The sequence below is a fragment of the Thermobia domestica genome, chromosome 9, assembly GCF_964235325.1.
Source record: "Thermobia domestica chromosome 9, izTheDome1.hap1.1, whole genome shotgun sequence".
In the NCBI taxonomy this organism is placed as follows: Eukaryota; Metazoa; Arthropoda; class Insecta; order Zygentoma; family Lepismatidae; genus Thermobia; species Thermobia domestica.
The window spans coordinates 32,073,077-32,097,655 of NC_137462.1; the positions used below are offsets into that span (position 1 = coordinate 32,073,077).

Below are 24,579 nucleotides of genomic sequence, written 5' to 3' on the forward strand. Positions count from 1 at the left end.
CGACACGTTGAATTGGACTCTTGGAAGACGAGGGGGGAGGGTTATAGAACTTAACCTCTTTCAGTTCTGTGTTATAGAGTCATGTAGTACACTGGCATAAAATTCAGCCCTTTTTGTTTCAATTTGGTACTATTTTTCAGCCCACTTCAGAGCTAGGACTGTGGCAACACTGGTATAAGTAATAATGAGCTTGAATAAAACGACGATCTGTTTTTAAATAGGAGTTTCCGCGTTTGTTTTTTTTTAACCTAGTCAATAACAAATGTATTTACTTTTTCCATAGCGTATATTAAAAAAAAAATGGAACATTTGTCAATTGTATTGTAAGAAAGCACTAAAGCATATCATGCAAGGTTCCACCGATCACTTTTGAATGTCAAAAATCTAGAATTTTAATGATCAACAATTACTCCTGTCAATCACTGAGCAAGAAAATTGCAAACAAATGCCTTTTTTTCTTATTGGTTTGCAAAACTAAATCACAAACGAAATTTTCCATTAAAAAAAAAGGGCAAAATCACTTCCTCCATACTCTGAAACATAATTTTACAAAATTCGTTGCTTGTAACTTAACAACTAGTTCATGAGTCTTTTTATTTGATTCTGATCACAAAGATTATAGTCATTCGAACTTTATGGCCAGTACACTGCCATTTAATCCCTTAAAGAGTGACACACCCGGCTAAAGCAATCCAATGATTCCACACGCTACACGTGATCCAGCGTTGCCAGTTCTTAAACTTTCTTCATTTCCACCTCTTCCGAGGTCATCTTGTCCAGAATGCACAACAATGGAACGCCCAACAACACTGCGACGTCCAGTTAAGGATATGATTGCGTCTGAGAAGCTGACAATTGCTGTACCGGATGCATCGGCTTCTATGTTGCCCAAATCGCCAACATGGCGGTTGTAATCAGTCGGTGCTCCGTGCCTTTGCTGAAAAATAATAATAATAAGTAATGAAAATATTTGTCTAGTTGCAGAGAAAAGTATTTATTCATTTTCTGACCTAAATTGAAAACACATGTACAATGTTTCATGGTTGTCCAACTGATTTTTCAAAGAAAAAGGGAAGATTTTACGAAGAAAAGGATATTATGATATTCAGAATTTACATATAACAAACACGTATATGATTTCACACAATAACGTAGAATAATTTTGAATTGGAAAATAGGACAGTTTCATCCGTAGAATATTTTTTTTTTTATTGGTAAAGGGTCAGTTTCACCAAAAATAATTGCGACATATAAAAATAAAGTGATCGCAGGGAGTCGTGAAGCTTGACCTAGATTACCAATTTCAGTACCCAATAGAACGGTAGGGAGTGTCCAAGTCGTCAATCTCTTATCCTTGAAATGTTGCCAGTGTAATCTCTCGTGCTCTACAGAGAACATCACCTGTGGGTACAGCGTTGTCGGATTGCCACTATCTCCTGTGGGTACAGCGTTGTCGGATTGCCACTAAGTTTCGTTTTTTTATTATTGTTCCCGTTCTTTTATATTTTTGTTTTGATTGTTACGAGGCCCGTATCCAGGGGGTCTAGGGGGACGTGTCCCCCTAAACTTTTGTTGCCCCCCTAAAATTTTCACGGTAGGCTTGCAAATGAACTATAATATGGTGATCAACTATAATACAGGGTCTTCCAAAAGTCCTGCAAAAATGTAAAAAGCTGTAACTTTGAAAGTACTACTTACAATTTTGTATTTTGTTTGTAATGTTTAGTGGAAACGTTAAAATTTTTGTTGGCAACATTGAGCGGATGTAAACGTTGACGTCATAACCGCAAATCACGTGATAAAGATGGCGTCTACTCAAGAGAAAGCGCAGTATGTGGCGTGGTTTTGTGAGTTAAAATCTAGTGTTTTGGTGAGAAGAAAATTCCGACAAAAATATCATAAACAACCACCTGCAGGTTCAAGTATCAAGAGATGGTTCTATAAGTCCCTAGCTACCGGAAGTGCCTTGGACTTCCCTCGTAGCTGAAGGCCAACAACCAGTGTTGATGTGATTCAGTCCGTGAAGGAAAGCGTGTTGCGAAGTCCAAATAAATCGTTGAAACGCAGATCCTTGGAGCTGCGAGTGCCATTGACAACGGTACACAATATCGTTCGTAAGAAAATAAAGACACAGCCTTACAAGTTGAAATTTGTACAGGAATTGACGGAAGAAGACTGTGACATAAGAAGTGAGTTTTGTGAAATGATGCTTGCACGGTGTGATCCAGGGCTTCTTTCAAAGTTACTGTTCTCAGATGAATCCACGTTTCATATGTCTGGTAAGGTAAACCGACACAATTGTAGAATCTGGCGAATTGAGAATACACACCAATTTGAGACACATGTTCGTGATTCTCCAAAGTTAAATGTGTGGTGTACCGTTTCAATGAACGTCGAAATGCAATCCTTGGATTACCCGAAAAGACTTCAGCAATATTTGGACGTAAATGGTGCTCAGCTGGAGGTTTAGCGTTGAAAAAATGCTTGGAGACAAAATTTCAGACTTTCTTACAAGTCCACTAAAAGTTTGGTACAAATACAATAAATGGTTACAAAGTTACAGCTTTTTACTTTTTTGCAGGACTTTTGGAAGACACTGTATGGTTGGATCGGCCCCCTCTAACTTCAGCCGGACCCCCACTACATTTTTGGGCTGGCTACCGGCCTGATTGTTACCATTTAATTGAAATAATTGTTACTGCTCGTCTATAGTTCTTTAAATGTTGTTTTATTTTTCGCTCGTTCACTATGTCTTCTAAGTTTGGCAACATTGTTGGTGCGCTTCTGCTATTTCACTTTTTCTCAAGTGTACGTTCGGAAGGCAGCTCCACGAATCGTACCGAATTCTTCCGATGCATCAACACATGAGGCGAAGTAGTTCTATCATTGTAGAGTCGCAGAATCACAAGTCGTCGCGCTCATTATAAAAATGTATTCCCGCATATGGTCCGGATCCCACGTTAAGCTGAAGGTTCTTGACTCTCGTAGCCGCAGTGCTAAAAGAAATGCTAAACTCAAAAATCTGTTGGACACACATCACGTATATTATAATACCAACAAACCGTGTATATTATAAAATCGATCCAACAAACCACGTATATTACATAAAATTTTGTTGCTTTTTTATTTGTAATTTTAATGAAGGCATCGTTTAACAATCCCACATACTCTTTTTCTACGTTCAAAAAAATCCCAATAGGACGTATCTAAACTTACAACTACTTGGAGTTTCTACTTTTATTAGTTCACAGTAGCCCCTGTTCCTGGCATCAGGATATCAGGATCGATCAAAAATACGATCTGATCAAGACTGTGTTGATAGACGAAGACTAAGATGCTAAAATCAAATTATTCTTATACATAAAGTTGGGAGGCCAGTTAGATGGGAGATAGAAACACAACATGTTGCAATATCTCTCTGAATACTTTGGGTTCTTAACCGTGCGTAAGAAATCAGTTCCTCTAATTAATTTTCTGGGACTGCTTTACAAAAACATTTTTAAAGTACTCAGGAATATTTATTTATTTATTAAAATAGGAAGAAGTTGTTTTACGAAGAAAAATAAAAACGTATTAAGTAAAACGTGTGAGAAAATTGTAAAGACTTGTGGGGAAACCGTTAAGATCTGGCAATCCCACCAACAAATGTCAATTTATCTTTTGTTACGAATGTCTGTGGATAGTGGACAATGCCCAGAAACTCACCTCTATGCTGATCGAAGTGACAATGTTTTAGATTCTTTTTAGCACACGCTAGCATAGGTGTACCATATGCAAAGATTGATTTAATTTGCACTTACGTCTTTTGTCAGCAATAAGTCTATATAGGATCTATATACGCCTCGAATTTTACGCGATATTCTATTATTATGAAGTTGTGTTCCAGCATCCTGAAAAACAGTCTTCGGGACGTAAAATTATCTCTAATTTGTGGATTTGTGTTTACGTTGCAATTCTGAAATTCAAAATATGCCATCATCATCATCATCATAGGTATGCTGCCATTATTGGCAGATCATCTGTTGCAATTGAGAAGCTTCCATGCTCCACAGTCTTCCGCTAACCTCTTCGTCTTCACGTACGATTTCTCTGTTTTGATATCATCCATCAATTGTAGTCTTCTGCGCCCCTTCCCACTCTTCCCTGCCATCATAACCTCTAGCACATCCCTCATGAAACAGTTTCTTCTTAGCCAATGTCCCAACCAGTTTCTCTTCCTCTTCTTAATAACATGTAAAAATGTTCTTTTCTCCTTCACCATTTCTAATACCCTCTCATTTGTTTTCCGCTTGACCTAGCAATTTCTGCCATTCTTCTTCACACCTACATTTCGACTGCAGACTAATTGCCAAGAAATCGATAGCATTCGTTATAAAAAAATGTCATACCAATTTGCAATACTGTTATGTTGTGAGATTAGTACCGCAAGCGAACACGGTAAGAACTAAACATTACCGGTATTTCCTTTATATGGCACTAATCTGCTATGAATCGAAATTAGATTTACTGACTCATGTGCCTAGAAAATACCAAAGATAATGTGTTATCGCAGAAACTTTAAGAATTAACTATACCTCTATTATACCATGTAGCTCTAATTGTGATGGAAAAAGTGTCACGTTCTATTATACAAACTGAAAGTATCCGTTTTTCCTTGTCTTTCTTTTTTTATGTTCGAACCCTATCTATATAGGACAAAGGATACAATTTAAAGTAGGATCTGATTCATTGTACAGTAAAACCCCTCTCGCCCGTCCTTTGCTGGTCCGCTACTTCGGTTGATCCGACTGTGCTCGAGCCGAACTTGCCTCGACTCATCGGTGATTCACAAGATCCATTGTCGTTTACTGCGGTCTCGGCATTGTGTCTACTTGCTGTTACTGCATATCCGCTTTAGTGCTCCTTTATCTCTTGTATCTTTCTTACGTTATGCGCGTTTTCTGTACTGAATTATGCAGTTTTTAGTGCTTACCGTTCGTTTGTTTTTACTGTAGAGAACAATAAGTAATTTTTGAGTTCAGAGATTGTTTACTTTACCGTAAATCCTTATTTGTCTGTATTTTATGATAATCCGACCTTTTTGCGTTCCCACCATACCCCCAGTTCCACAGGTAACGGATTAGAGGGGTTCTACTGTATTATGTTCTATGCTCTCCATCGGGAATCAAACCCATGACTTCCTGTACCAAAGGCCACCGGGAGCAGTTCTTACCATAGCCTTCTGGATTTTTGAACGGTAATGTCAAAAAATACTAATATTATAGTACGTAATATATTCATATTTAACCCTTTCACAGAGGAAGTCGACTTTTGTCGACAGAACCAAATTTCCTTAACATGCGAATGTCGACTATAGTCGACGTGTTAAAATTTGTTTGCCCGTATCTTGGCTTTGTCGAGAGTAGTCGCCAAAGTTGTACCGTTCATTTTTGTTTGTGTTCTATTGTTTTCGATAAACAATAGAAATCACACAGAAAACCTTTGGCGAATACAATCGACAAACCCAAGATACAGACAAATTTTAACACGTCGACTATAATCGACATTCGCAGGTTAGGGAATTTTTTTTCCGTCGCCTTCCACAGTGAAAGGGTTAAATACTACCCTAATAGCAGAAAACACTTGCAAACCGCTTGTTATATGCTTGCATCGAAAGCCGGCAAGCTCGTATATGGCTTGAGTGGAAAACGTGCAAGCATACCGTAAGCTGAATTCCAGTAACGAAGTTACATGGGAGCAACCTTGCATTCAGTGTCCCATTCAAGCTTTGCTAGGCTATATGTGTACGTTCCCAATGTCTGTTTTTTTATTGAAATTGCAAATTTGGTCTCTTTCCCTATTCCATGATATTGTAGCAGTTACGTTGATATCGAGTTCTATTTCGTCTAGATACAGTAACAGGCAGACAGTCACATTTGTTAAATGGAATACTGAAGTCTAACATCTGCTTAATTGACAGTTCAATATTATTTTAAAGACTTATTAATAGAAGTGGGGTATCTACGTGTGATCTGTGATAAGAAACGATTGTAAAACTATTAATTTTCATAAGAAGATCTTAAGCAATACTAACGGCGCATTAATTTTAATGATCATGGTTGGAGCTGGTGCCAAAGAGAAAGCCAATTGTTAAAGTACCATTTCTTGAATGTTGCCATAACTGTACTGACTACCACTTTAGTACTGACGTTATAATTATTATTTTACATTATATAATCTGAAACACTTACGAGATAAGGGTTAAAATGCCCTCCAGCAGAGGCACATCCTCCTGTGAGGTCACCCTTCTCATGGATATGGAACCCGTGAAGACCTGGAGAGAGACCTGTCACATTTCCAGACACAAGTACGGGTCCCACTGGAGGATTCATTTGTGTCATCCGCACAATACCATTCACTCCGCCTTCACCTTTCAGTTCAGCCACAGCCTCGATAATTCTGTCAGTCTGAAAACAAGAGAAAAGACCAATTAAAAGGTTATCCTGGAAATTTCCGTGCCCTAAATGAAATATTCAGAGTTGCCGAAACTTCTTCACATGGTCCATGAAGCACCGTCAAAATGCTCCTAGTGACATCCCCTTTAAGAGACTAGAAGTAGTGAAAATCTATTTTTCAGTTACAACACTGATCGCATAATGGAGTTATCTCGTAATCCAGGATGGAGACGTTGAGGAAATACTAAAATTAAGGCAGGTATACTAAAATTAAGAAACGGGAGAGACATTACATTGGCAGTTTTAATCATAGTTATGCCTCACTAGGACATTTTCAAAACTGCATTTTTTATTTTTATTTATTTATTTGTTTGTAAATCGAGTATAGGTGTTTAGTGAATCTTTTTATATATTTTTCTTTCTCTTCTCTTTATCTAATCTCTAAAGATGGATGTTCTAACAAATATACTGCATACTCGATTTTTTAAAATAAAAATATCCGCAATGTCACTGATACATATTGTGGTGCTTACCCTAACATATCAGTCAAGAAATTGAGAAACCTAATCTTTTCAAGAGGTGATATTATACCGATGCTGCGAATCAGAGCATTAACTATACAGATCTATTCCTTACTTTTCTAGTCAAATTAACAACTCTTATCACAGATTTTTATGGAACATGTTTTTCTATATCGTCGTATGAGAACAAGAAGAACGTAACTCCATTTTCGTAGGTTTACAAGAGAAAGGGAAAAAGTTTCTTTTTTTTTTAACAAATGTTTTAATAAGATAGTAAACACATTATTGTTTAGCAGACAAGTCAGTGACAAAGTCAACTTCAATAACACTCAAATAACATCAAATGGGGCTATCAGAATTACGTTCATAATCCAAGCAAACAAAAATTCCATTCTTAGAGTTACGTTACTTTGGTTCTCATACGACGATATATAAGTCGTGGTCACATACTCTGCAAGGCGATGGGTGAGAACGTACTTTTCGTCGCGAGGATATATGAGATATTTGCTTATGTTAAAGAGCTCTCTGTAATACTGTCATTTGTAAATAAAGACATCGTTGAATTCTAGAATAATTCTATCTCTTCTCGAGTATATTTTGATTGGTTATGATGTTTCTGTTACTTCTTTCTTGATACTCGATTCTTGATTTTTAATTTTGGCGAAGAGTAATCGCCCTAAATCCTGTAAAGATTAAGACCGCTTATGGGCGTAGATTTTAATTAACGATTTGATTTCATTTAAATATTTCAAATTTTCATCAGTGCAATACTAACTAATCTTCGGTTAAGTGTCCGAACAGCAATTTAGAACATCACTTTAAGCAGTAGATCCTGTCACCATGCTGAAAATATCAGTGATGGTACGAGTCACCGGATCACTCGTGTCTCGGGTCACCCCTGGTTACCCAAATCAGCTGAAATCAGATAATCACTACTGCAGCATTATGTACTGAATTATTGATGTCCATTATTCAAATTCCAAAATTTAAATGTTCGATACCAATTGAAATGAAATGAAATCTTTGAGTTTTACGTCCCACGGTTATGCCGGTTAGGCTAAAGGAGACGGTGATTATGAGTAATGAATGAAATGGTGGAATGAAGAAAGTGGGAGGAAACGGGAGAACCCCGAGAAAACCCACGAGCACGGTGTTTGTCCACCGCAAAGTTCACTTGGTGGAGGCTGGGATCGAACCCGGGACCCCAAGCACCAGAGGTGAACGCTCTACCACTGAGCCACCGCGCCCCCCCGATACCAATTGAAATCTCATTCTTAATCTAGATACAATGTGTTCAATATTTGAACATAATTTCATGTTTATTACTCTTGCTTTTCCATTGTCATGTTCATTGCCTTTGCATTATAACAAAATAATGCATTGGGTTTGGACACAAACTATAGGGTGGCACAAAAGTAGGTATACACCCCTGCATTGATGAAGTATAACATACTAGTTTATGGGTTTATTTCCTTTGGCTCTTCCGAGCTTAAGATGTAAGTAAAAACACATTAAGAACAAATAATAAAGTAATTAAGTCTACCTAATGGATAACAATAAGAAATGATATAAAATGGAATGAGCTGATCAGTACGTACTGTATACCTACTTTTGGGCCACCCTCTATAAAAGAAAATGTTTGAACTCAGTGGCACAGCTTATATTCTACTCCGAATAATAAAATAGGCTCGTTAGCATAGATTTGATATCCTTCGTAATAAAACCTTTTAGTTTCTTTAATTTTCTGTGATAATCACGTGTTTATACTCTGATAGCGCTTGCAGCTATACAGGGTGATCCAAAAATAAAACCTCTCACACCATAAAGGCTAATAAAACAAGAAACATAAAGTTATTAAAAATATAAAACAGTATTAAAAGGAATTTGTAATTACTTTACTCTGAAGTCTAGATTATTTCTGAAGGCTAGAATTTGTAATCAGGGCACACCGAAATGTAGTAGTTACAGCGTTGGACTCACGTCAGCATGGTCCCGGGTTCGATTCCCGGCGCTTGCTCTCAAATTTTCGGCATCTACCCAGCGTCATGAGGTAAACTGGGGAGTCATGTGAATGAAAGACGTGACGATACGTGACAGGGTAACGCAGCGCACTGATCACGTGCTTGTCGCTAAGCTGAACCTAGTTCAGCCGGTCGCTGACAGATGGCGTTAGAGCGGCTCAGGCCCTCAAATAGGCTGTTAGGCCAAGTAGCTTGGTTTGGGTTTAGAGTTTGTGCATAATTACTTTGTTTTTGAAAATTACGTCTGTTAAATCTTGTCCATTCTTCTCAATACACATTTGAATACGATTTTTGGAGCGTAGTATCACCCGACATGTCATGTCTTGTGAAATAGCTGCTACTTCCGTTTAAATTACTATCTTGAGGTCGTCAAGATTGTGGGACCGATGTGTAAACCTTACATTTAAGGTAACACCAAAGAAGGTGTGGGTTGGTGTGAGATCTAATGAACAGGGGTGGGTTGGTGTTTCAACACACAACAGAAAAGAAAATTACAAACTGTTTCGAATACAATTTTATAGTTTTGAATAAACAAGTTTTTATATGCAGTACTTTCTTTTTTTATTAGCCTTTAAAATGTTGTAAGTTTTATTGGGTCATTCTGTATTTCAGGGTTGTGTTTTGAAAAACACTTACACAAGAACATAATAATACAATTAGTACGAAGAGAGTGAGAGGAGAAAATAATCATACATGTTAGAATTACGTTGCGGGATTCGTTATTCTCCGTGTGTAAAATGAAGTTTAATGGTCTCTGGGTTACACCGATTCATACTAGGCTACCGAGTCCATCTGCTTTCAGTTCTTATGACTCACAGGTCAGAAAGTTCATGATCCGTGCCTTGACTGGAAGAAGCGTTATCAATCGACATATCAAATTTAATTTTAGTACGAGGATATTTCGAAAAGTTTCGGACCTGATACTGAAATATCGCGCTACTAATAATATAAGACACTCACGGAATATACTGCTATCTTTGGAAGAAATCATATATATCATTTTCTGCTGTACGGGTGTTATAATTCGTTGGAGGCAGTCATTTGAATCAGTCATCGCGCATTGAAATTGTCTACTGCATGACTATGCTCCAGCCCACATGACTGTTGTTGCCAAGGCTGCATTGATTCCTTAGGCTGAGTTTCCTCGAAAGTCACAGTCTTTCACAGCAACCTTGGCAACAAGAGTCGTGTGAGATGGAGCATTGTCATGCAGGATGCAAGGCTCAACACAGAGCGACTGATTCAAATGATTGGCCTCAACGAACAGACACTGCTAGACAGTTGAAGTTGACATATTATTTTGTCCACTATATGCCTCAAACGGCTTATTACCAGACAGGTTGGAAACTTTTAGAAAGACTGTCGAAATTTGCAATATTACTTAAAGTAAGTAGTCTGACTTACTGAGTCATATGGAAGAAGAAATATCTCATAAATGTTGCTGGTGTATCCGGGCACAGCTGGAATACTTCGCACATAGACAGATCGATCTACGGAGCTTAATCCTGGTGGGATGATGGTTGTTCCGGGACGACTTGCACTGGTTGATCCGGAACGACTTGTTGAACGTGTTGGACTGACTATTCCTGGGGATGCTGTACTCCTAGCAGCAGCACTTCTGGATGGTATTGGCTCGCTGCACAACACATTATTTACCATAAGCAAAATTATTGTGTGATAGATTAACATCGTGCTGAAAGTAAATATTATAAAAATTGTTTTATTATATACTTTTCATAAATAAATATGGTAAGGAGGATATTAAGTTATTATAAGAGAGAGAGTTAATTCTAATCAAGGTACTAAAAAATCCTTGAAACTACATAGTCTTCTAACTATAGGGCTCTAATAATAAAACTGGAAGTGTGAACTAATAGGTTTTCTTAGTACATTGAATCCAAAAAAATATTTTTCATTTTTGCTCTGTTACCTGTTGACTGAACCAGGGCCGTGCCGTGGGGGGAGCGAGCGGGGCGGCGGCCCCGGGCGCCGAAGTAAGGGGGCCAAACATTCGGAAGAAAAAAGGAAAAAAGGAAAAATTGCTTGGCATATACAAGGTCCATCCTTAAAGTATTTTTTTTTTAATTTTGGCTCAGGCCCGTCTTTCAGATCCGGCATCTGAAAATTTTGACCGGAACGGGTTATCATCATTGCCATTTATTTGTTTTCTTATCTTTATTGGATATCCATGTTTGAAAGAAAAAAGGTGAAAAGGAAAAGGGAAAAAGGAAAGAACAGTAGTAGGACTGATTTTTTTCTTTTCATTTTACAGACTGACGGCGGTTACTCCACCTGTTGTTGGTTGAGGTGGGTCTAAGGAAAGACAGGAAGAAGCGCCAGTCGGCTGCCAGCCATAGCAGGGTAAAGATCGCTCGTCATCGTAACCTCTGCGAGTGACCCTCGTCACTCTGCGTCATGGGCAATCTTTTGGAACAGCGTTACGCCATCAAATTTTGCGTGAAGCTCGGTAAAACTGGGAAAGAGACTCATGAAATGATCAAGACGGCGTACGGTGATAACGCCATTGGAAGATCGAGTGTTTGAGTGGCACAAGCTATTTAGGGAGGGGAGAGAAGAAGTTGAAGACGCTGCACGGCCAGAACGACCTTCGAGCTCCAAAACGGAGGAAAATGTTGCAAGAGTGAAGAATTTGCTGGACAGTGACCGAAGATTAACTGTTTGCATGATTGCCGATGAACTTGGCATTGCTAAAACCCAAGTTCACGAAATTGTGCACAAACAATTGCAAATGAGGAAAATTTGTGCAAAGTTGGTGCCGCGAGTGCTGAGAGGCGAGCAAAAGGACCTTCGCAAACGGATCTGCCAGGACCTTCTCGAAGAAGTGAGTGAAAATCCAAACTTGTTAGACAATGTGGTGACTGGGGACGAGACGTGGACGTTTGAGTATGACCCTGCGACCAAACATCAAAACGCGGAATGGCACACCCGAAATTCCCCACGCCCCAAAAAGGCGTGCATGACGAAATCAAAAGCGAAAAGCATGCTCATTTGCTTTTTCGATTCACAAGGAGTGATCCACAGGGAATTTGTTCCACACGGACAGACTGTCAATGCAGTTTTTTATCTCCAGGTCCTGGAACGGCTGAGGAAACGCATCTCCGCATCCGCCTAGCCATCGCCAACTCCTGGCGACTGCATCATGACAATGCGCCGAGCCACACAGCCTTCCGAGTGGTGGCGTATCTGGCCCAACATAACATTGCAACCTTGCCTCAGACACCCTACAGTACCGACCTTGCCCCACCAGACTTTTTCCTCTTCCCCCACCTCAAAACCACCCTGAAAGGGCATCATAACGGCTCTGTGGAAGCATTACAACAGGCCGTGACAAGGCAGCTGAACAGCATTCCAGTTTCCGCCTTCCAGGAAGCGTATGAAAACTGGAAATCCCGCTGGCAGCGGTGTGTGGATGTAGGAGGATCATATTTCGAAGAATATTAACCGTAAGTGTTATTTCTGTCAATATCTTATTTTTAATTGACTCAGTCCTACTACTTTAAAAATGGACCCTGTATGGGGGCGCCGTCGTATAATCTTGTCCCGGGCGCTGATTTTCCACGGCATGGCCCTGGACTGAACGGACTGAATCATTCTCATCGTCATTAGTATATCTTTATTGGCCAGTTATTTTCCACAACTAAAAAATTCCCATATACCAATATCTTCAGTTAACCTTTTTGTCTTCATGTACGATTTCTCTGTTTTGATACCACCCATCAGGTATAGCCTCCTTTCACCCTCTCCCTCTCTCTCCTACCACCATACCCTCTAGCATGTTCCTCATGATGCAGTTTCTTCTCAGCCAATAACCCAAACAGTTTCTCTACCTCTTTTTAATTACCGTAAACTGGGGCTACCTGGAAAACTGACACTTTTTTTTAATGTTATATGGTATAATAATGAGAGAAAATTGACAGATACGTTGTTTTCTTCCAGATCAATGAAAAGTAGGCACCTAAAAGAAACAATATGGATGGTCATAAGTGCTGTGTCTTATTTATAGACTGATCTAAAAATTCTCATAGCAATTGATACTTTTTTGTGTTTTTGGAATTTTCTGTAAATTGTTCCTGTGTTTCCGCAATGAAAAGTGATTTCTACTTGGTTGTTTTAAATATAATTGCTTTCAGAAGTTTCCAATTGAGACGAATTTGTTTTATATTTCCACTTCCTTTCTGGAACAATCTGTGGCCATTTTTTTTTTATTTCCTTCTGTTTTTCTACTAAAATTGATTATAGGGCCTATTGATCAGGGAATGGACAACGATGATATTGAAGTTTTGCCTGAACTTACCCACAACCACAGAAAACAAGTTGTTTTCCCATATGACTTTGCAGCAAAGAATTTTAATATGTGAATTTTTGTCCTTATCATACTGTGTTATATTATTATTATTATTATTACAGTACCATATGATATTTTTGCAAAGAGTTAATATAAATGTACCCTTGTAAAAACGGTACCAGATAATTTTGTAAACCAATGTAAGGCAATTACTGATCTGATACATACATAAATTTCATAAAATTATGTAGGGCATGTTTTAGTGTCTTAAAGAAGTCTCAAGAGCTTATGCGTGTATTGCTATTTGCCAAAATTTCTCTTGCGTTGTTTGAAAAAGTACTGTTTATAAAAGCATATTGCAAAAACATTTTTTTACTGTTTCTGTAGGCCTTCAGGAAGACAAGTTTACCATTGTCATTAGTTTAGATTGGTTCAACAATTTATTGTGTTTAACTAAAAGGTTGTGCAAAAGCGGTCTCTTTTATTTATTTATTTATTTAAAACAGCCTAGGAACACATTACTATGAAAGAAACATAAGCATGTTGCATCAAGAAAGTGTGATGTTGTAAGTGGTTCTTTCCAAATAGTCCCATCTTTCACACAGCTCTTAGTACTATGAAAAGACATATATTTTCCAAGTAGCCCCAAAAGTGGGGCTACTTGGAAACAGCACATTTCGGCTCCTGGGAGGCTTCAGTTTCAGCAAAGTTTTGTTATGACTGCAAGAAAAAGTAACATGGACTAAGCTCTAGAAACATCACAAGAAGAAGAAAAAATAATTGCAATAAATGACCAAGGGTAGTATGAAAAAAAAAACTTTCCAAGTAACCCCAGTTTACGGTACATGTAAAAATTGCAATTACTTCCACGCTATTACTAACACCTCATTTGATTTCAGTTCGATCCAGCTAATTTCCTCCATTCTTTTCCACAAATACATTTTAAAGACTTCTAGTCTTTTTAATCACTTTTGCATGTCAATGTTTCTGTCCCATAAACTACAATACTCACATACGAGCATTTTACGGATGGAATGGGATCTTTAAGTTTTACGCCCCACGGTTTTGCTGGCTAGGCTAAAGGAGACGGTGATGATGAATGAATGAAATTGTGAAATGAAGAAAGTGGGAGGAAACGGAAGAATCCTGAGAAACCCCCCCACACACGGTGTTTGCCCACCACAAAGTTCACTTGGCGCGAGCGGGATCAAACCAAGGACCTCATGCACCAGAAGTTAACCCTCTACCACTGAGCTACCGGGGCCCGTGCATTTTACGAGTTGCACAGCTATCATAGTCTGGGTCAATAGAAGTAATTGTTGAAAAATTACATCTGTTTGCTGATAAATTACATCGGTTGTATCGTCTGATCATAAATAACATAAAAACTATAGTGAAAAAAACACAAACTAACCGGCGCTAGGCGGTCATTAGAAAGTACAAATGCTATTTAACCGAATCACGCAGGGCAAGCTGGTGGGCCCGTGCGGGGATGCGTCTATAGGGAGCAGACGTGTCAACGAAGATCGGTATGCACAGCGAGGATGGTGAGAACAGGCGAAGTTTCGTGTGATACGAGTTCCAATACTAGACCTACTTGTATTAATTTGGAATTAGTAACGCTACACTTGTAAAATAAAAATACAGCATTCGTATACTATTCAGAAATACTACGCTGTTAGAAAATAATACCTAATACGGTCCTCTTTCATACGCACTTACATACTTTACCTGGCGTATAGCGCTCGTAATGATTTTATACTAGTAAACTAGACTTGTAAACATAAAATACAGTTGTAATATTTACTACTAAATTCAGTCATCTGCGGGAATTCGTTTCTTATAAATAAGTCTTTCTATGCAGGTTGTTGAGTTTTATCTGTAAATTTTCCATAATGTGGTGTGATTAAACTTAACCTGCATAAAATAAAATACATATTTCCTATATCTTTCAGAAATACTTTGCTAGTAAAATTTAATATGTTACATAATCGTACTTGATATGCATTCACTTATTTTAACACTAGTATAGCTCTAGTAATGGTTTGACACTAGGAACATTAAATTGTAAACATAAAGTAGTAGCCTACATGGTCCAGAAATGCTCTGACAGTGGAAATTTATATCCTAGACAATTCCCTTTCATATATACTCACTCGTTTTAACCGTAAAAATTATCATTTTCATGTTGTACTATTCTGCACTAATACCCAAAACAGGAGCAGACTTGCTCGTTGATCATATACTGATATATGGTATAATTGCCAGCATTAATGGATTTAGAGGGAAACGGTATATTACAGCTAAGTCGAATCCAAGTCAAAAGAGCGGTACGTAACTTTCGCAGCTCACAGTCGTATTTTCCATAATTGTCACCACACAATTTCAGTTCTTACAGAAAAAAATGTCTATATAAACTACCTGATTCCTCCAGATAAAGATTTGTTTTGCCTTATTTTTGAAGCTATTTGTTTGTTTTTCCAACAACTAATTCCTCGCTTTCTAAATATTAGATTAGATGCTTTGTATATACTATATTTTGTGGATCTTTCTCTTTCTCTTTTCGACTATTAAGGAACCATGGATATTTATAAATTACAGAATAGAAAAAGTTAGATTGGTGGCCATGTTGATAACCAATTATGGAATGATATTTACTCGTATATCGAACCCTAATACGGCAATATTCCAGAATTAAATTAAATAATACAGCAAATATATATATACAAAAGGTAGGAAATCAATACACATAAGAACAAATTGAAGTATTTAACATAGACTGATGAACAAGTCAAAACTTCAAATGTAACGAATAATTTTGCACATGTTCACCAAAGAAGTCATTGCATTTGGGAGCTTTATTAATAAGTTTATACTTATTATATGTTAAAATAAAGTAGATAGTAAAGATACCGTTGGCTATAGCGGAATAACGGTAAGAGTAAACATTTCAGATAATTATACAAGTTAATACCAAGAACAGTGGCGTATTTAGGGGGGCTTCTGGGCTTAAGCCCCCCCCCCCGAAATCTTACTTACTATAAAAAAAATGTAAGTAAGTCAACTATATGAAATACTTATACTAGTAGTCAAGTATATGAAATATTTTGCAGAATTTTCACATTTTCAGGCAACCCCCCTGAAAGTTAGCAAAGCCCCTCCCGAAACAAAATCGTAAATACGCAACTGACCAAGAATATCAATGGAGAAACAAGATTGTAGGAACAAAAAAAAAGTGTGTATATTTTAGGTTGTTTATGGAAAAGACTCATAAAATATTTTGTGTGGAATATTGTGCTAAAGTTAAACAGAAGTATTGATCTTACTGAAGAATCATGTAAATTCATTGCAAGAGTTTGAAATGTGAGTTTGGGAAAGAATGAAATAAATCCAATAAGGAAATTTTATGGAAAATTGGAAAAAGAAGCAATACTGGAAACTTAAAAGAGAAAAAGAAATTGGTTTGGACAAACTTTCCCAAACAGGCTTTCAGGCGTGTTATAAAAGTTGAGTTTATTTATTTATTTTGAATGTTATCCAGAAGATCTAGAAGTCTAGATTTTACACGGTACTTTTTCTCTTTAAAGTATATAACTATTAGATACAACAAATTTTGACTGTAGTAATTAATGACTACAGTGGTACCAATGCTTAGTTCTAACATATCCTAGTGTATATCGTATTGTGAACATTCAATAAGGTGTATCATCATCCAAAAATGGTACAGAAACACTGGCATTATTTGAGAAGAAACTATTTTAGTAGGAATATGATAGAAAGCATGGTAGAAGTATAATAGAACAAAATGGAGGATTAAAAATTAAAATCATATAAAATAGGAAAGAGAAGATTTGTTACATACAACTAAAAGGTTGGCGATGGACAATAATAGTACATAGATAGCTCTAACTTGGAACAAGTGATCTGCCAGTAAGGCCAGAATACTTTACGATGATAATACTAGCTAATCTACTTAAGTTTTACGTGATAAAATAAACATCCGTTTGTTTATCTGCATATCTATATCGCAAAGGCCCAGCTTTCACGGAAGAATACTGTTCTTCAGCAAAATGTCCCCCATAGCTACGCCCTACACGGAACCATATTATATGCAAATTAGCTTGTAATTTACAACACCGTACAAGCAAATTCGTGTCCTTCAAGATGACTTGTAACAGTTTTGTTGAAACAACAAATGTTGATGTTGTTTTAATTTTTCACCTTGTACGCATAAAGAAGACACCCTGGCGCAATAAACGACCTTGCTATGTCTGCTTAAGGAACAAAAGTGCATAACCTACTGATCACTATGGATGCAGTATATTAGATTCCCACCAGTGTCAAAACGAAAACCACACTCGGTCGAAAAAATGTAAAAGTTTTTTCAGACCAGACATCCTCAGTGAGATTTTCCTGGGTTTTAATCATTTACACCAGGCAAATATCGGGATGGTATCTAACATATAAGTCCCAGGGCTCTTCCTTCTTTTCCCAATCTGTTCATCCTTCCTTTTCCTCGGATAGCGTGATCGCCGAGGAAGGTCATCCCTCATATATGATGGTCTAACGTGGTCTTAGATGTTGAAAGCTCAGAAATCTAATTCCTAAATCATAAAACGAAAACCAAATAAGAGATTAGAAACCTTACTCAATAAATAAAAAGGACTAACTTTGTTCCAAACCGGATTTTTTTTAAAAAAGGTTTCAGTTATTAATATTAAATTTGATATTGAAATAGCCGTAAGTCGGAGGCTTTGTAGCTAGATCTATACATAATCGTCGATCGGAATCGTGTAGATTATGGGTGCCCTAGGTGCGCGAGGAGGACGGCAGGGTGGGGTCCGAGTCCCCTCCCTGCTTCACGAAAATAGGGCCTATATTAAATTTCTTAAGATTTTCTTAATTCAAATAAAAAAAATACCAAACGTAAAGCAACCAGTGATTTGCGGCCATCTAGAAAATTTTCTTCGGGCGCCCAGATATATATATATATATATATATATATATATATATATATATATATATATATATATATATATATATATATATCGTGTGCATATTCTCGGAATTCTCGTGATGAGAGCTTTCGTTTGATCCCAAATTGTAAGAAAAGAAAAAAATGCTTTTCAGCTTAGACAAAATGGTGGCTATCGTTCGCCATATTGACTTTTTATGACGTCATCTATTCTATATTACCTGGACTGTCAGTACAATCTCAACAATACCTCATTTATTGAAATCGGCTTAGGTGTTTGAGGGAGCTCATGTGGTTCGGATTCCACGTTAATCAGTAGGTCCACGTCTCATATAGCCTCGCTGCTGAAAGGGACGCTAAACTAAAATCAACTCAACGCTTAGGTGTTTGAGCTCCAGAGTGCAACTAATGGACAGGAATATATACCCATATACAGATAGTAAATTCCCTTTTTTTCCCTCCATTTTTATCTATCTCATTTTCTCACCTTATAATATATGTAAACACTTTGTGAATCCTCGTAATGAAAACTTTCTCTTGATACTCATATCACAGGTAGGGTTGCCAATTGGCCGGTTTTTCACCGGCCTGGTCAGATATATTGCTGTTATTTTGTTTAAGGCCGGTTACGGATCAAACTTCTTACAAACCCCTTTATGACCGGGTTTTCAAATATGTATCTAGTTCGAAGTATAGATTTAAAAAGTAACTTTCATTCTGTAAGTCAAAACTGTCACCTTGCACCATCTATCAACGATTAATATATTTTGTTCATCTGTTTCGATAATTTTAAAGAGGTGACAGGGACTGTATCAGGAAAATTTGAAATTTGCTTCTAAGGAATTTTATACATTTACTGAGAGTGAAAAAGGATTTGTTAAAGCAATTTCCTGTAATTGAAGTATAAATTTAAAGAATAAATTTCGTTTTCCAAGTACAAAATTGTCACGTAAAGATTAATATACTTTTGTTCATCTGTTTCGATGATTTTAGTTAATTAGTAGATAATCGACTAAAGTATTAGTGTATTCCTCAAACTTTTCAGAGGGGGGAGCAATTGCCCCCTCCTGCCTACCCTGGTCCGAACAGAGATACTTTACACTTAGACCTACCTGTATATCATAGGGAATTTTGGGGAATACCGGTTTTTCTTTTTCCAGAATTGGCAATCTTAATCGCAGGGAATTTTTTTTTCAAGTTACCCAAAATGGCAGCTGACGTTCGCCATATTGACTTTTTGTGACCCCAGCTACCCTGTTACCTGGACTGTCATCACGATTCGAATAACACCTCACTTATTGGTCCAGCTGCCCGTCCATCACTCCCTAAGATAACACTTGAACGCATCCATTTTTTAAATTATGTTTTCTTTGCAATAGACAGCTAGAGCAATTAATCCGAACGAGTTCGTTAATGGAATCAACCCGTTAACGTAATAACGGATAACGGTGATGGCTATGTGTAACGCGTATTCCACTCATGTAAGTTAATTTTTGAATTCTGTTTCTTGTAATAGATAATTAGATTTGATTTGGTTGTACAATTTAGTGCCCCTTTCAGCAGCGAGGCTAAAAGAGACGTGGATCTTCAGTTTAACATGCGATCCGAACCATATGAGCTCTCACTGGGAATAAAACTCGTGTCTCCCCTAACTCGTGTCCCCCTAACGCTTAGCCACGAGGTAGCTCTAATAGGTAGCTACAGGGATTATATTGGCCGAGATCGTTAGTGGTCTCAATCCGTTAACATCTTAACGAGTAACGGTTTCTTTAACGGTGATATCCATATATCATGTATATATTTCGTGTGATCCTCTCTACAGTCTTTACAGAGTACTTATTACTATTATTATTTACATTGCAAGATGATCACTTATATTGGGCAATTTCTCAAATCCACCACTACGTGGTGTTTGTGGAACTTGAGTTAGTAGTACACCCAGGGCCGGTCCTAGGCAATTTGCCGCCCCCTTTCTCCAGAATGAACAAATCTTAAAAACCACGATGATTTTAAGTATGCTGTCCCATCATGAACAATCAAGGGAAAGGAAAGTTCACTCGCACTCAGAAAGGCCTAAACATTACAATCTAATTGTGTCTGGTTTCTTTGCTTAGATAATAATCTTTTATGTTAGTGAAAGATAAAGCAAATACACCTGCAGAGGGAAGATGGTAATCCTTTTTAATGTAGAATTTAGTATCGAGCTTCAATCTTAATATATCATTTAGTTTCATGTGTAACTACTCGTGGCTCTTTCGTCTTTATTTCTTGATTTTCCTTCTACATCTGTTAACAAATTAAAAAAAAAACACTTATTTCCACTTTAAATGATAAGTAGCCTGTTTGTGACAAAGACAAAACTAGTTTTCACATCTAAACTAGGATAACTAATTAAATGCAACAAGTGTTCGCTACTGTTCGAGAATTGAGTTTTTCTATTTGACAACAATCAAGCAATTCATGCTGGGACTTGTTTGACCATTTGCTTTAGCACTGTCCATGTGGTCTTAAACTAGTGCAATCTAATCATGATTTATGAATGTAGTATTCAGAAGAATGTCAACATTCAACTTAGTAAACTCAACTATTGTTCCCAACAAGAAATATTTATTTTAAATAATATAGTTATGACAGATTTTGTCCGTCTTTGTAACTTGTCACCCCGTGCAAATGCACGGGTTGTATATATGGTAGAGCTGGCTCTGAGTACACCACAAGTGCTTACTTATATAGAATCCCAGTGTGGCATCACTTCATTTAGTAATCAAATAGTTATCATCATATTAGCAGAAGATGACACGTACTCCGAAGTATGTCAAATATTAATGCAAAGGGCTTACATTGAATAGAACATTCATTGTTTTAATATGACATCATATTAATATGTAAAAAAAAAAAAAAAGGAATATGCACAAGGAAAACAAAGAACCATCAAGAGTACAACACGAAATATTTCGCAATCTGAACAGCAAGAGAAAAGATAGAAGAAAGTTCAATAATATGATGTTGAAGCGAGGTACCAGTAATGACCAATTCAACATTTAAGAATCCATTTGCATTCCAAACATTTTTTTTTAAAAAAAAGATATTTTTTTCTTGTTTCAATGTTGCTAAACACACTTGCTTCTTGATTTGAGTCTGACGCAACACCAGCTACAAGAAGAGAAGAGCTTTTACATTCTAAAAATGTTGGTGGGCCATGCGTGACTGCATATCAGAAGTATCAGGCTGAAGCCATGGTCGATCAGGTTTTCCGTAGTGAACTATCGTATTGAGTTTCAAAACAAGTTTTCAAGAGGAAAAAAAGTGACAAATGGCTGAAGAAGAAAGATTTGCACAATAACTGATGTATTGATAAAAGATATATGAACATTGCAGATCTTCCCTACGAACTGAGTCCAGCCTTCTTGGTGCTATTGCAACATCTTCAACAAATCACTGACCGGCGCTGGTCAAATTTACTACGTTACTGCAATGAAGACAATGGATTTCGGAACTAATTTTTCTATCAAAATAATAATAAGAAAAAAAAGTGTGATACATAATGTAATTCTAATTTAGGTTAAGCTAAGGTAGGCTATCTGTGTTAATTTTCGTTATACATGCAAATCTTGTAGATTATGTGAACATTATCACCAAACTTAAGCTGCTTCCTATATAAGCAGTGGAGGCTCGTTTGTGGATATTTTTGCTATCAGTTATTTACATATTTCTGTTTTGTAAGTAAATGCAACATAACTTTTAAAATATCATTTACAATTCTACTGTGCCAACTGTACCAATTCATGTTATTGTTTCTTTTCCTTTCCAGATAAATGAGACATACAATGGAATAGTTTTATTTCAGAGGCCCCATTGCATATCAGTAGTTAACATCAACACAACGCAAACGCATGTTTCAGTTTTCATATATAGTATGTCTATTGATTTTGCGATTTTGAGATATGACGCCAGTAGCCCCAAATTCGACTTTTATCCTCTGCCGTCAGCGTTTTTTTTTTTTTTTTTTTTAAACATTCAACACCATAATTATTAAAAGGCATTCTGTGTTAAGTTTTTGGGTAAACAAATGGCTACTTTGATTCAGGTCCGTATCCAGAACACTAATACATGGAATGAGAACGTGGGAGAAACGATAATGTCTATCACAAACTGACGACCGGGAATCGAGACAGGGACCTCATGTTCCAGAGATAAACCCTCTACCACTGAGTTACTCTGCGCAAACGCGACCCATCAGTTAGGAATAAGTGACATAAAAAAAAAAAAAACATACTTACCTATCGTTTCCGGACGAAGGAAACTCTACGAATTCCACATTCTGACCGTCTGTACTTTTTGCATATTGGTTTATCACACCTGTCAGAATCATAGTTCTCCCTCCAAAGTGGAGCGCGATGGCTTAGTGACAGAGCTTTCACTTCTGGTGAGATAACGAGGCAATATGAGACGTGAAACTACGCCTTAACGTAAGATCCGAACCGCATGCGCTCCTGCCAGGAACCGAAACCAGGCCTTCTATGCCAAGTCACGTACGCTAATTACATAGCCATGAGTAACATATCTATCTTCATTAGCCTAGGAGGCATAAAATTTGAACGTCTTCGGTTGGGATTTTGATTAGATCAATTTGGAAATTAGCTAGAGTTCATTTTACATTAATACATCCCAGTAAGCAAGCACGTCTACAGCTAGTCTAAAGTTGCTATTAATTTCCCTTAATAGACTTAACATCGGAAATCCTCTCTGTGTGTGCCTTTGCCAACTATAAACTTCAAGTCATGCTTGGAGTCCAGATAGCTTTGACGTATAAACCTGTGTGTGCTTCGACCAGATGTAAGAATGAAGGTTGTGCAAGAATGCTTGCGTGTTAGACTTACCGTTAAGGATTATCTCTGTGTATGACTTTGCCAAGTGTAAATTTTAGATCATGATTGATAGATGTGTCAATTTAAAAGAATTTTAAGGCTAGCCTTATATAATGTATTATTGTCAAATCTGAAACAAGCTTTCAATCGAGGAACTAGTAAGTTTGCTACAGCCTTGGTTAGGTCTGCAGCCATGTAACTACAAATCTGTGCAAACCTAAAGACTTGACCTTGAAGGTTCGAGTAAGGCTATTAGAAGTCTAGAATGCTATTAGGGATATATATGAAGAAATAACTCGAAATTTCAGGAGGGCTGAACAGGAGTGTTATTTGGGGATGGAAGGGGAGCAATTTCAATGAATTATTATAAAGTTAAATTTTATTTATGTTCTACAGCCGGGAATCCAATCGGGAACTACATACCCCACATGCACGTGCGTTAGCCACTAGATCAACGGGGAGGCTACACTGTTGTAAAGAATTGATTTTTTATATGCTGTGCTTTTGTGAATGTAAATAATCTAAAACGGCGCGCCACTGCAAATATAATTCTTTAGTATACTATATTATTATTGCCATTTACAATACTCAAAATACTGTCAGTCTTTATACCCATACATCAATCCAACCAAACATTCCATTATTTTTACTAACAAAAACAAGTTGCCAGAACTAGTTGCATTTCAGTCAAAAATTTAGGAACAATTTGTATGTGTTTCCAATTTGTGTCTAACAGCGAAAACTCGGTGCAAATTTTCAAGGTCAAACATTCAATTATTTGATGAGAAGACGTAAACATTTAACTTTAATTAAGAATACTTCTTACGCTTCTTTCTTTCCGTGTTAAAAACATACCTGTATGTACACCAAGCAAGTTATTACGTAACAAACAAGAAATAGTTTTCGTTTTAAACGTACTAAACATCTATTTTGCGTGATGTACGGATTCAAGACCAAAATTAGTAGCTCCGCATTCTTAAGCTCACGTAGTTTACAATTTTATTATTAAAAACAAATTATGGTCATGTCGAGTGGCGTATTTACGGGGGGCTTCCGGGCTTAAGCCCCCTCCGAAATCTTACTATAATAAAGTAAATGAAATATCTTGCAGAAATGTTCACATTTCCAGGAATAAAGTTGGCAAAGTCCCCCCATAAACAAAATCATAAATACGCCACTGGTCATGCCTAGAAGGGATTAAATATTCTGATACCTTTCATTATTCACAAATAAACTAAACATGATAAAGTTCATGATAGCTTGAGGTATCATGATTTGAGACATACGGGGGGCAAACACCACAAAGAAAGGCTTCAGCTTATTTGCACCCACCCAGGCTTACCAACCATACCATAATTTATGGTAAATTTTATTTTGAAAACGGACCTAGCGATTTGGATTAAACAGAAACGTTATAGCGTTTGCAAGCTGGGAGACAGGAATTTGTTTATAAA

The 24,579-nt window shown here is 37.1% G+C and overlaps 1 protein-coding gene across 2 annotated transcripts in view; it reads right to left on the minus strand.

Moving 5' to 3' along the window:
- Positions 1 to 507: 507 nt before the first annotated feature.
- Positions 508 to 24,579, minus strand: part of LOC145694530 (superoxide dismutase [Cu-Zn]-like) — a 52,908-nt gene continuing 28,836 nt past the window's right edge. Inside the window, exons 1-4 of one of the 2 annotated variants that reach the window (XM_081770845.1) lie at positions 15,704 to 15,824; positions 10,381 to 10,669; positions 6,231 to 6,446; positions 508 to 937 (exon numbers count right to left, since the gene is read on the minus strand). In XM_081770845.1, the coding sequence (XP_081626971.1) occupies positions 683 to 937; positions 6,231 to 6,446; positions 10,381 to 10,665 (756 nt within the window). In that variant the 5' untranslated portion in view covers positions 10,666 to 10,669; positions 15,704 to 15,824 and the 3' untranslated portion in view covers positions 508 to 682. Of the gene's footprint in view, positions 938 to 6,230; positions 6,447 to 10,380; positions 10,670 to 15,703; positions 15,825 to 24,579 lie in introns of those variants that run through there. The other variant, XM_081770844.1, reaches the window with a different exon arrangement.